This window comes from Hemiscyllium ocellatum, chromosome 8 (genome assembly GCF_020745735.1).
Source record: "Hemiscyllium ocellatum isolate sHemOce1 chromosome 8, sHemOce1.pat.X.cur, whole genome shotgun sequence".
NCBI lineage: Eukaryota > Metazoa > Chordata > Chondrichthyes > Orectolobiformes > Hemiscylliidae > Hemiscyllium > Hemiscyllium ocellatum.
Window position 1 is genome coordinate 46,489,266 of NC_083408.1, and position 12,720 is coordinate 46,501,985.

The 12,720-nt window shown below is 42.4% G+C and overlaps 1 protein-coding gene across 1 annotated transcript in view; it reads left to right on the top strand.

Annotated features, from left to right (window-relative positions):
- The first annotated feature begins 5,725 nt into the window (after positions 1-5,725).
- Positions 5,726-12,720, top strand: part of aven (apoptosis, caspase activation inhibitor) — an 87,825-nt gene continuing 80,830 nt past the window's right edge. Inside the window, exons 1-2 of the mRNA XM_060828367.1 lie at positions 5,726-6,327; positions 8,918-9,083. Coding sequence (XP_060684350.1) covers positions 6,133-6,327; positions 8,918-9,083 — 361 coding nt within the window. The 5' untranslated portion in view covers positions 5,726-6,132. The remainder of the gene's footprint in view (positions 6,328-8,917; positions 9,084-12,720) is intronic.

The window sequence follows — 12,720 nt, forward strand, 5'->3', positions numbered from 1 at the left end:
CTCCCACTCCCACCGTGTTCTCTCTGTCTCTCTCTCTCTCTCTCTCACACACACACTGTATTCTCTCTCTCAGTGATTTCTCTCTCACCCTCTGTCTCTCACTGTGTTCTCTTTCACTCTTTCTCTCTCACTATGTTCTTCCTTTCAGTGTTCTATCCCTCTCTCACTGTGTTCTCTCTCTCATACTGTTCTCTCTCAATGTGTTCTGTCTCTCTCTCACTGTGTTCTCTCTTTCTCATTGTGTTTTCTCCCTCTCTCTGTGTGTTCTTTCCCTCTTTCTCTCACTGTGTTCTCTTTCTCTCTCACTGTGTTGTCTCTCTCTCTCTCACTGTGTTCTGACTGTCTTTCCCTCTGTGATTTTTCTCTCCTTCACTGTGCTCTCTCTGTGTTTTTCTCTCTATGTTCTCTCTCTCTCTTTCGCTCTGTGCTTTCTCTCTTACTCACTGTGTTCTAGCTCTCTCTGACTGTGTTCTCCCCCCTCTCACTGTGTTCTCTCTCAATCACTGTGTTCTTTCTCCCTCTCTCTATGTTCTCTCTCTCTCCCACTCCCACCGTGTTCTCTCTGTCTCTCTCTCTCTCTCTCTCTCTCAGTGTGTTCTCTCTTTCTCTGTGCATTTTTTCTCTCTCACTGTGATCTCTTTATCTTTTTCTCTCTCACTATGCTCTTCCTCTCAGTGTTCTATCCCTCTCTCATTGTGTTCTCTCTCTCTCTTTCACACTGTGTTCTCTCTCTCACTGTGTTCTTTCTCCCGCTCTCCATTTTCTCTCTCTCTCTCCCACTCCCGCCATGTTTTCTCTGTCCCTCTCACACACTGTATTCTCTCTCTCTCTCTCAGTATGCTCTCTTTCTCTGTGTTCTCTTTCACTCTTTCTCTCTCACTATGTTCTTCCTTTCACTGTTCTATCCCTCTCTCACTGTGTTCTCTCTCTTTCTCTCTGCATGTTCCCTCTCTCACAATGTGTTTTCTCCTGCTCTCTCTCTCTCACACACAGTATTCCCTCTTTGTGTGTGTATTCTCTTTCTGTCTCTCACTGCGTTATCTCCATTCTCTCTTACTGTGTTTTCTCTCTCTCTCTCTCTCTCCCTCTCTTTCTCTCTCTCTCTGTCTCTCACACACACACACACACACACACACACACACACGGTTCTCTCACTCTCTCTCACACTGTGAAATCTCTCTCTCTCTCACTGCGTTCTCCCACTCTCACTGTGCTCTCTCTCTGGCTCTGCATGTTCTCTCTTTCTCTCTGCATGTCCTTTCTCTCTCTCACTGAGTTCTCTCTAACATTATTCTGTCTCTCTCTGTATGTGCTCTCGCTCACTCTCACTCTATTTTGTCTCTCTCTCTCTCTTTCACTATGTACTCTAACTCTAACTCTGTTCGCTCTCTCATTGTGTTCTTTCTCTGACTGTGTTCTCTCTCTGTCTCACACTGTTCTCTCTCAGTGTGTTCTCTCTCTCTTTGTGTCCTTTCTCACTCTTTCTGTGTTTTCTCTCTCTCTCTCTCTCTCACTGTGTTCTCTCTCTCCCTCACTGTGTTTCTCTCTCTCTCTCACTGTGTTCTCTCTCTCTTTCCATCTGACTGTGTTCTCTCTATCTCTCATTGTGTTTTCTCTCTCTCTCTTCCCAAGCTTCTCCCTCTCTCACTATGTTCTCTCTCTCTCTCACTGTGTTCTCTCTTTCTCTCACTCACTGTGTTGACTCCCTCTCACTGTTTTATTTCTCTCTCACTGTGTTTTCTCAATTCCTCACAATGTGTTTTCTCTCTATGTTTTCTTTCTCTCTCTCCCACTGTGTTCTCTGTCTCTGTGTTTTCTCGCTCCCTCTCGTTGTATTCTCTCCCTCTCACTGTATTTTTCTTTGCTCTCTCTTTCTCAGACACAGTACTCTTCCTCTCTGTGTGTGTTCTCTTTCTGTCTCTCACTGTGGTATCTCTCCCTCTCTCACAGTGTTCTCTCTCACACACACTCTGTTCTCTCCCTCTTTCTCTCACTGTGTTCTCACCCTCTATCTTTCTCACTGTATTCTCTGTCTCTCTGTATGTGTTTTTTCTCTCTCTCTCTCACTGTGTTCTCTCATTCTCATTATGTTTTCTCCCTCTCTCCGCATGTTCTCTTCCTCTCTCTCTCACTGTTCTCTCTCTCTGTGTTCACCTTTTTGCTCATTGTGTTCTCTCTTTCTGTGTGTGTTATCGCTCTCTCATTGTTCCCTCCCTCTCTCTCTCACTCACACTCACACACTCACACACACACACACACTGACACACACACTGTGTTCTATGTCTCACTCACTGTGTTCTCTCACAGCATGTTCTCTCCCTCTCTCACACTGTTTTCTTTCTCTGTTCTTTTTCTCTCTCACTGTGTTCTCTCTGTCTATGTGTGTGTGTTCTCTGTTCCTCTCTTACTGTGTTCTCTCCCTCTCTCTCACTGTGTTCTCTCTCACTCACTGTGCTCTCTCACGGTCTCACTCTGTTGTCTCTCACTGTGTTCTCTCACTCTCCCTCACTGCATTCATTTTCTCACTGTGTCCTCTATGTCTACATTTCTCTCTCTCTCTCTACATTGTGTTCTTTCCCACTGTGTTCTCTTTTGCTGCATACTCTCTTGCTGTGTTCTCACCTCTTCCTGTTCTCTCTCACTGTGTTTTCTTTCGCACATTGTGTTCGCTCTCACTATGCATGTTGACTCTCTCTCACTCATTGTATTCTCTCTCTCTCTCACTGTGTTCTCCCTCTCTCACTATGATCTCTCTCTCGTTCTGCATGTTCTCTCTTTCTCTTTGCATGTCCTCTCTCTCTCACTGTGTTCTCTCTCTGTCTCTCACTGTATTATTTCCCCCCCTCACTGTGTTCTTTCTCACATTGTGTTCTCTCCCTCTCTCTCACACACACACTATGTTATCTCTCTCTCTCGCTCACTCTGTTTTCTCTTTCACTCTGCATGTTCTCTATCTATTTCTCACTGTGTTCGCTCCCTTTATCTCTCTCTCTCTGTGATCTCTGTGTGTGTGTGTGTGTTGTCTCTCTCCCTCACTTTTTTTTCTCTTTCCTCCCCCCGTTCTCCCTCTCTCACAATATTCTCTCTCTCACTGTTCTCTCTCTCTGTGTTCACCTTCTCTCTCATTGTGTTCTCTCTTTCTGTGTGTGTATGTGTTATCTCTCCCTCTTTCACTGTTCTCTCCCCCTCTCTCTCACTGTTTTCTTTCTCTCTCTCTCTCTGTTCTTTTTCTCTCTCATTGTGTTCCCTCTCTCTCTCTCACACTGTGTTCTATCTCTCTCTTGCTACGTTCTCTCTCACTGTCTCACTCTGTTGTCTCTCACTGTATTCACTCTCTCTTCCTCTCTCTCACTGTGTTCTCACTCCCTTCCTGTGTTTTCTCTCTCTTTCTCTCACTGTGTTCTCTGTCTCACTGTGTTCTCTCCCTGTCTCACTCTGTTCTCTCTCACTGTGTTCTCTCCCTCATTGTGTTTTCTTCCTTTATCTCTCTGTGTTCTCCCTCATTCTCCCTCCCGGTGTTCTCTCTCTCACTGTGTTCTCTCTATCTGCATTTTCTCTCTCTCTTTCTCTCTCTCTCACAGTATTCTTTCCTTCTGTGTTCTCTCTAACTGTTCTCTCTCACTATGTTCTCTCTGACTTACAGTGTTCTCTGGCTTTCAATGTATTCTGTCTCTCTCTCACACTGTTCTCTCTCTCTGCATATTCTCTCTCAAGGATAGTGGAATCAAGGGTTATGGAAATAAGGCAGGAATAGGATACTGATTAAGGATGATCAGCCATGATCATATTGAATGGTGGTGCAGGCTTGAAGGGCAGAATGGCCTACTCCTGCACCTATTGTCTATTTTCTCTCTCCCTCCCTCACTGTGTTCTCTCTGTCTCTCACTATTTCTCTCTCCCTCTGCTCACTGTGTTCTCTCTCTCACTCTGTTCTCTGTCTATCACTCAGCTCTCTCTCTGTCTCATACCCCATGCTCTCTCTCTCTGTGTCCTCTCTCTCTCCCTCTCACTGTGTTCCCTCTCTCTCAGTGTGCTCTCTCTCACTGTGCTCTCTCTCACTGTATTCTCCTGTCTCTCTCTCTCACTCTTTCTGTGTCATTCTCTCTTACTGTGTTCTCCCTCTCTCAGACAGTGTTCTCTCTGCCTCTTACTGTTCTCTCTCACGCACACACTCACAGTTTTTTTCTCTGTCTCAGTGTGTTCTCTCTCACAGTGTTTTTCTCTCTCACTCTCACTGTGTTCTCTGTCTCTCACTCTCTCTCACCATGTTCTTTCTCTCACTTGCTTTCTCTCCCACTGTGTTCTCTCTCTCTCTCTGTTCTCTCTCTCCATCTCTCTGTCACTCTGTTCTGTCCCTGTCACTGTTATTTCTCTCTCTCTCATACACATGCCCTCTCTCACTTTGTTCTCTCTCTCTCCCTCGTTGTGTTCTTTCTTTCTCTCTCTCTCACGCTTACTGAGCACTCTCTCACTGTGCTCTCTCTGTGTGTTCTCCTCTCTTCTCTCACTGTGTTTTCTGTGTGTGTGTCTTGATCTCTCACTGAGTTCTCCCACTCTCACTCACTGTGCTCTCTCGGTCTCTCACTGTGTTCTCTCCCTCTCTCACACACACACACACAGATTGTTCTCTCTGTCTCCTGTGTTCTCTCTCTATCCCTCACACTCTTACCATGTTCTCTCTCTCTCTCAGTGTTCTCTGTCTCTCTCTCTGTGTTCTCTCTCTGTCACCATGTTTTCTCTCTCTCTCACTCACTGTGTTCTCTCTCTCTCCCTCACTGTGCTCTCTCTCTCACAGTGTTCTCCTCTCTCTCTCTCTCACTGTGTTTTCTCTCTGTGTGTGTCATTATTTCTTACTGTGTTCTCTCTCACACACACTCACTCACAGATTTTTTCTCTCTCTCAGTGTGCTCTCTCTCTCACTGTGTTCTCTCTCTATCTCAGTGTTCTTTCTTCCCCTCTCTCTCACTGTGTTCTCTTTCCTTCTCTCTCTCTGTGTTCTCTCTCCCTCACTGTGCTCTCTCTCTCTCACTGTTTTCTCTCTCTGTGTGTCATTCTTTCTTACTGTGTTCTCTTTCTCACACACACTCACAGTTTTTTTTCTCTCTCAGTGTGCTCTCTCTCTCACTGTGTTCTCTCTCTATCTCAGTGTTCTTTCTTCCCCCTCTCTCACTGTGTTCTCTCGCTCTGTTTTCTCTCTCTATCTTAGTGTTCTTTCTTCCCCTCTCTCTCACTGTGTTCTCTCGCTGTTTTCTCTCTCTATCTCAGTGTTCTTTCTTCCCCTCTCTCTCACTGTGTTCTCTCGCTGTTTTCTCTCTCTATCTCAGTGTTCTTTCTTCCCCTCTCTCTCACTGTGTTCTCTCGCTCTGTTTTCTCTCTCTATCTTAGTGTTCTTTCTTCCTTTCTCTCTCACTGTGTTCTCTCTCACTGTTTTCTCTCACTATCTCAGTGTTCTTTCTTCCTCTCACTGTGTTCTCTCTCACGCTGTTTTCTCTCTCTCTCTCACTGTGTTCTCTCTCTATCTCAGTGTTCTTTCTTCCTCTCACTGTGTTCTCTCTCACTGTGTTTTCTCTCTCTCTCTCACTGTGTTCTCTCTCTCTATCTCAGTGTGTTCTCTCTCACTCTGTTTTCTCTCTCTCTCACTGTGTTCTCTCTCACTCTGTTTTCTCTCTCTCTCTCACTGTGTTCTCTCTCTATCTCAGTGTTCTTTCTTCTTCTCACTGTGTTCTCTCTCACTGTGTTTTCTCTCTCTCTCACTGTGTTCTCTCTCTCTATCTCAGTGTGTTCTCTCTCACTCTGTTTTCTCTCTCTCTCACTGTGTTCTCTCTCACTCTGTTTTCTCTCTCTCTCTGTTTTCTCTCTCTCTCTCAGTGTTCTTTCTTCCTCTCTCTCTCTGTGTTCTCTCTCTCTCTCTCACTGTGTTCTCTCTCTCTATCTCAGTGTGTTCTCTCTCACTCTGTTTTCTCTCTCTCTCTCTCTGTTTTCTCTCTCTCTCTCAGTGTTCTTTCTTCCTCTCTCTCTCTCTCTGTGTTCTCTCTCACTCTCTCCCTGTCACTCACTGTGTTCTCTCTCCCTGTGTGTGTGTGTGTTGCTGTCCCTCTCGCTGTCCCTCTCGCCTCCCCCTCATTCCCGGGGATGGAGTACCCTGTGCGGGTCGAGCGGGGCCGTGGCGGTGGCGGGCGCCGCGGAGGTCGAGGCCGCGGCCGGGGACGGGGGCGAGGAACTCGGGGTCCCGGGGAGCGACAGCCGGAGCGGGGCTGGCGGGGTCCCCGAGGACGGGCCCGGAGCCGGGGCCGAGACGGAGAGCTCCCGGAGCAGCAGGAGGAGCAGGTACAGGCCTCGGGGGACGGAGCTAGGCCTCGGCCTCGGCCTCGGGTAACCAGGTTTCCCCGGACGGTGGGGGAGGGTGGTCTCTAAACTCAGGTTACTGGTGCGGAGCAACAACCGTTTGTATTTATGTAGCGCCTGTCATGAAATAGAAAGGTCCTAATCTACTCCCCCCCCCACACACACACAAATGAAACAAAACAAATGATAAGCAAAATAACTTGTCATAAATACACGCAAATAAATAGCTGTGAATGAATTAATAAAATGCACTTCCACAAATATGGAATAAATAGACCATGAGACAGATTTCCTCCTGTATAAAACTCAAATAGTTAATTATTTTTTTCAATCTGATAATGTTCAGACTGCATACAGAATGCAGAGGTCTTTCATTTTTGTTCTGAGAGTTAAGGGGATCTGCATCTTTCCATGTGTTTTGTTTATTGTTGTCCTGAAATGTTTATAATTGTGCAATCCTATTGTTTTTTAATTCCTTTTCAAATGATGATTATTTCTAACTGTGCTATGCGTTATGATTATTTGTCTTATTTGAGTGGTCATCACTATTGACGATGAGTTTTCCATGTGCTAATTTTATCTCATGAGCAATGATACTAATTCTTATAAGATATTATGTTAGATAGAGTTGGTTGAAGAGGTAGGTTTTAAGGGGCACCTTGATGGAGAAAAGCAGTAGAGCGATGAAGGAAAAAGAGATAAGAATCGAGCAGCTTGAAGGCATGGCTGAAAAGGAAAGAATGATTAAAATTGTGTTTCTGCAAGAGACTAGAATTTTGACTTAGAAATTAGACCAGAGGGATCTGAATGGCCCTGTACATGATAACTGATATTGAACAGCAAATAATTAGGAAGACAGCTGAAATGTTGGCCCTTATTGGAAAGGGAATGAAATATAAAAATACAGCTGTCTTGCTACAACTATACAATGTTAAAAATCATATAACTCCAGGTTATAGTCCAATAGTTTTACTTGGAGGTACAAACTTTTGGAGCACTGCTCCTTTGTCAGGAAGCTAGCTAGGACTATAACCTGGTGTTGTGTGATTTTTAACTTTGTTCACCCCAAGTCCAACACTGACACCTCCATATCACAACTATATAAGTGAGACTTCACCAGGAAACTGTAATAAAAGCAACATACTCTGGATGCTGGATAACTGAAATAATAACAGATGTGCTGGAAATATTACATTCAGGTAGCAGCTGCAAAGACAGTAGAGTTAAGGTTTTGAGTCAAATATGATTTCTTCAGACAACTCAAGCAGAGTCACATTCGACTTGAAAAGATGGTGACATCTGTGGAGAGAGTTCTGAATGTTTCCAGAACTTTTTATTTTTATCCCTAAAGTATTACATATAATTTTGATCTTTATTTAAGGCCCATGTAAAAGTCAACCCAATATAAAAAGTGCCCGATGACATGTGGACTTAAAAAGCCTTGTAATTTCACATCTTCAACTCATTTTTTACATACAAAAAGTAACCACATGCAGTTTTTTTTGGAAAATCAAGGTATTATAATCTACATGATAGCTCACAAGTGCCAATTACCTTCTGGGAGAATGTTTGGTGTGCAGTGTGTTGAATGTCAAATCATGATTTATGATTTAATCTCATTGTTACAATTTTATCTTTTTCTCTATGCACTTCATTTAGAGCTGTTTCCATTAAGAAGTCAGTGATTTTTGAAACTGGACATTTTATATGAAATTGCTAGCTAAAGGATGTACAGTGAACCCTTTTTATCATTGACTGAGCTCTGTAAATTGTAAATGTTGTCAACATTCATTCCTGATCCCTTTAGACTGGCAGAATACCATCCTGACAGTTACATAGTCCAAGCAAACTTAATCTGAATTTTTGAAAAAAAATTACAGAAGCACAAATAGCAGGTTATGAAAGGCACATTATTTATATTTCTATGTTCCCCATATGTGGCGTAACAACTGTTTTGAAGTTTTACCTAATTATCTGACCAATCAAATTGTACATGTCTAGTGGTTTCAGAACTGTACAGATGCCAGATACCTTAGATTGTGAAGTTTAAAATGAGCATCATGAAATTTTGTGAATCACAGCTATATTTCCGATCCTTCACTCTGCAAGGGCTACTATTTGAAGCTTGTGGATGGCTGTATGTTGGATATGTGTTAGGTAAGAATTCACGGTCAGAATTTACAAACAAATTCTTTCTAATTTATTCACAGTAGGCAATGATAACAATAGTGTCAGGATTGTGGTGCTGGAAAAGCACAGCAGGTCAGGTAGCATCCAAGGAGCAGGAGAATCAACGTTTCAAGCATAAGCCCTTCATCGTTCCTGATCTCCAGCACCTGCGGTCCTCACTTGTTCCTAATGATAATAATGGTGTCACTTTGTCTGTAAGGGACAGAAATAGCCTATGTGGTTCCATTGTAGTATTGAGCATAGATTACAAAGTTGAACAAGATTACACTTACTTCATAAGCATACTTTTGCTTAGTCAAAGTCGTTGTAACATAAGTCTTTGGTGAGTCTGTTAACACTGTAAGGATTATGTATCACAAAATTTATTTCTTTTATTTGAAAGGATGAAGATGCTGTGGGCGTAAAAGAAGATTATGATCAACCAAATGAATTTTCTAGAAGACAAATAGTTTCAAATTGGGACAGGTACAAAACTGAAGAAAAGGAACTTGATGATAGTAGTGAATCTTTGCGAGGTACAGATTTCAATGTGCTGCTGAGTTCTGCAGGTAGGACATCATTGTTCTTCAAGTGTGCAAAATTATGCATAAAAATAAACTTTAAATAGAATATTTTTTTGAGGTGAATTTGAAATGCAGCCTTAAATCTGTCCTTTTAGTGCACAATATTAGACATGAAAGATTCATTAGTTGAATCAGTTCTTGCTCAAATCTAAGGAATGTTAACATATCTGTTACATAAACGCATTTAACCATTCTTTACTATATCTGGTTTGACCGCGTCCAGTACACTTCCCTGCACATTACTCCGGAATGATCTTTATTGCACTGGGCTGGGGATGGTGAAAATGGCAGAGGATAACATGTTGTATCCTGGAGATTTCTGGGGTGGAAAGTGAGGACCGGGGGGGGTTCTATCCTTATCGCAGTTGGAGGGGATGGAGTTAGAGGGTGGAGGTGCCAGAAGTGCAGGAGATGCAGTGGAGGGCATTGTTGATTAAAGAACCCCTCATCTTCCACCTCAGGACCTTACAACCACACAGCATTAACACTGACTTCATCAGTTTCTAAATCTCCCCTCCCCCCACCTGATCCCAGATCCAACCCTCCAAGTTGGCACCGCCCTCTTGATCTGACCTACCTGTCCATCTTCCTTCCCATCTATCTGCTCCATCCTTCCCACCAACCTATCACAATCACCTCCTACCTGCATTCACCTATCGCCATCCACCTACCATCCCCCACAGCACGCCCCCCACCATCCCCCCATTTATCTCTCAGCCCCTTCCCCTTCCCCATTCCTGATGAAGGGCTTATGCCCGAAATGTTGACCCCCCCTGCTCCTCAGATGGTGGCTGACCTGCTGTGCTTTTTGACTCTTTGTTTTATTGCACTACCTATCATCTGATTTTAAAAAAAACTTTCTTTTGTTTATTGCACTCTCACCTACACTTTGAGGGAGGAGCTCATGGGCTCTTTGTTACTAAGATTGAAACCATCCATTCAGCTGCCTGTATTGTAGTCCCTGCTTCCCCATGTGGTGAATCTGGTTTATCTATAAGAATTGATTGTACTATTTGAAGAAGAGGCAAGCATTCATTCAGTGTCTTGTCCAACATTCTGACTGTAACTAATACTGGCCAAAGAAAATAGCTGAAGTTATTTGCTTCATTTTATAGTTTAATAAATCTTCTCAACCTTGGGCATTTGTAACTCTGTGTCTTTTCATACATTTTCTTTATTCCACTGTAGACTGAGCAGTTTCCAGGTTATTCAAGCCAGAAAAACTTCCTCTGCCATTGGCATATTGATTGATTGTTTCCATTCTACATCCCACCCCTTTTATTCAAAATCCTTGTGTATTTATGTCAAAAAAATGTCAAGATCTCATTCTCTCTTTTCAAATGCTAATAGAAGTGCTGCAGCATTTTCAATTTTCATTTCACATTTGAAGCATTTGGATTTTTTTCATTCATGATTACTATAATTAAGTATTCAGATGTAAATGTAACATTATATGCATAGATTGACAAGAATGAGACTATTAGATTGTCAGCTAATGTAGTTAAGTTAAAGTTAACGACAAATGATGTATGTCACTTCATGAGAAAGAAATTCCATTTACATTCAGTCAAGTAATTTACTCAACGAATGGGTGCCCTTTAGTTGGGGGCAAAGTCTTGGGGTAGGTGTCAGCCAGTTATTAAATGTTCAGCAGCAGTGTGAGATAGCTTCAGGAAAAGTAAATAAGACTTCTGGAAATCTTGCTAGGAGCATAAAGTTCAAAACTATGAGCTCAATATTTAAGCAAATAAGGATCAGATGCTTTGGCATTTGGAGTATTGTGTTTAGTTTTGATCCACAGTGTTCTCTTAGACTGCCATGACATTTTCTAGCTTGTCTTTTGGAAGTTGGGCAAGGATTTTCTGAAATAGTTTCATTTATCTGTGTCAAGGTTTTAGACTACCAGCTGTTAGGAATGCTGACGCATGATTTTGCATTCTGCTGAGCAGGTCATGTCATACTCTATTATGGAGTTTCAGTTAAATACTTATAAAATTAGACACAGGCTATTAAAATGGCCACTTCCTGTGGCACTTTGAGTTTCAAACATTCCTAATTCGCAAGCGGATGCTCAGCTACGTATGCACATCCATCACCATCTGAGGAATAGATATATCCTTCTATTTGAGAATGACTCAGCTCAAAATGACTGTAGAGTTCCAGCTGGCTTGTTGCTCTGTTTTCACCTTAGTCAAAAGTAAATACCAGAACACAATCTGTGTAAGGTGAATGCAAAGGGATCCTGTCAGCCTTCTACTGTATTGTGATGGTGCATCACTCCCCATGGCTCACTGTGTCAAACAACACATGATGATTGGAATAAACATATGTGCCAGTTTTTCATTTGGAGTAAGATCTTTGAACTTGGCACACAATGAGGGAATCACCTTGTCATCTGCTTTTGAGTCAGCTAGTTGCTAGTTTGCAAACAGAGGTCCACTGAGAGTCAACAAAATAGCTGCAAGTCATCCAAAAAAAACAAATCTTGAAACTGGAGGACAAGGAAAAAGATTCTGTCCAATTGTTCCAATTTTGAGTTCATCTGAGAACCAATCTATCAGAAATTCGACTACAAAAAATCTCCAAACCTACTAAGAATCCTCCTTACCAGATATTCACTTCAAAGTAAAGCATCAACTCCATCTAAGAAACTACAGGCTTCTGATAACTAAAAGCTGTAACCATGTTTTACCAACATCTTTATCCAATCTTTGTGGATGTGAAGACAGTTGAGTGAAACATTGTGTTAAATCTGGGGTAAATGTTTGATAATAAATAAACTCTCAAAAAGCTTTTTGCTGGACGTATTGAATTGGTACTCACTCTGAAGGGCAAAGACATATATCTTGTATATCTGAGCAGTAAAAGGGAACACATACATTCTGACTCTGACAGAAGCCTGTTGCTGTTTTGTTCATGTTTCACTTTTGCATCTGAATTCTTTATGGCCAAACAATGCATGAGGTCATATTTCAGTCTTCCAATAAGCACTTTGCAGCAGGACTTCCATCTGATTTCCTCTGGCCCTTAGTATCGATTTCAGGTAATAAGACCAATTGATGACCTCCATTTGCTGCTCCAGCTACGAGCAGCTATATCTGTAAAATGGAGACTGTAAATATCTGAGTTTGATAAAATGTCTAGGCAACCTCATTTAATTAAAGATATCTTTTATAGAAGAAATATCAATCAGCTTTCCTCATGATTGTAGGCTAACCTGGACAACAATAGCATGTATAGTTAAGCATGGATCTCCAGGAGTTCTACTGATGTTTTCATTTCCTCACAAACTACACTACATCACCACCTTGCTGATAGCCTTACATGATTTCAATGCCAAGTCATAGAGATGTACTGCAAGGAAACAGGCCCTTCGGTCCAACCCGTCCATGCCAACCAGATATCCCAACCAAATCTAGTCGCACCTGCCAGCACCCAGCCCATATCCCTCCAAACCCTTCCTATTCATATACCAATCCAAATGCCTTTTAAATATTGCAATTGTACCAGCCTCCACCACATCCTCTGGCAGCTCTTTCCATACACTTACCACCCTCTGCATGAAAAAGTTGCCCCTTAGATCTTTTATATCTTTCCCCCTCACCCTAAACCTATGCCCTCT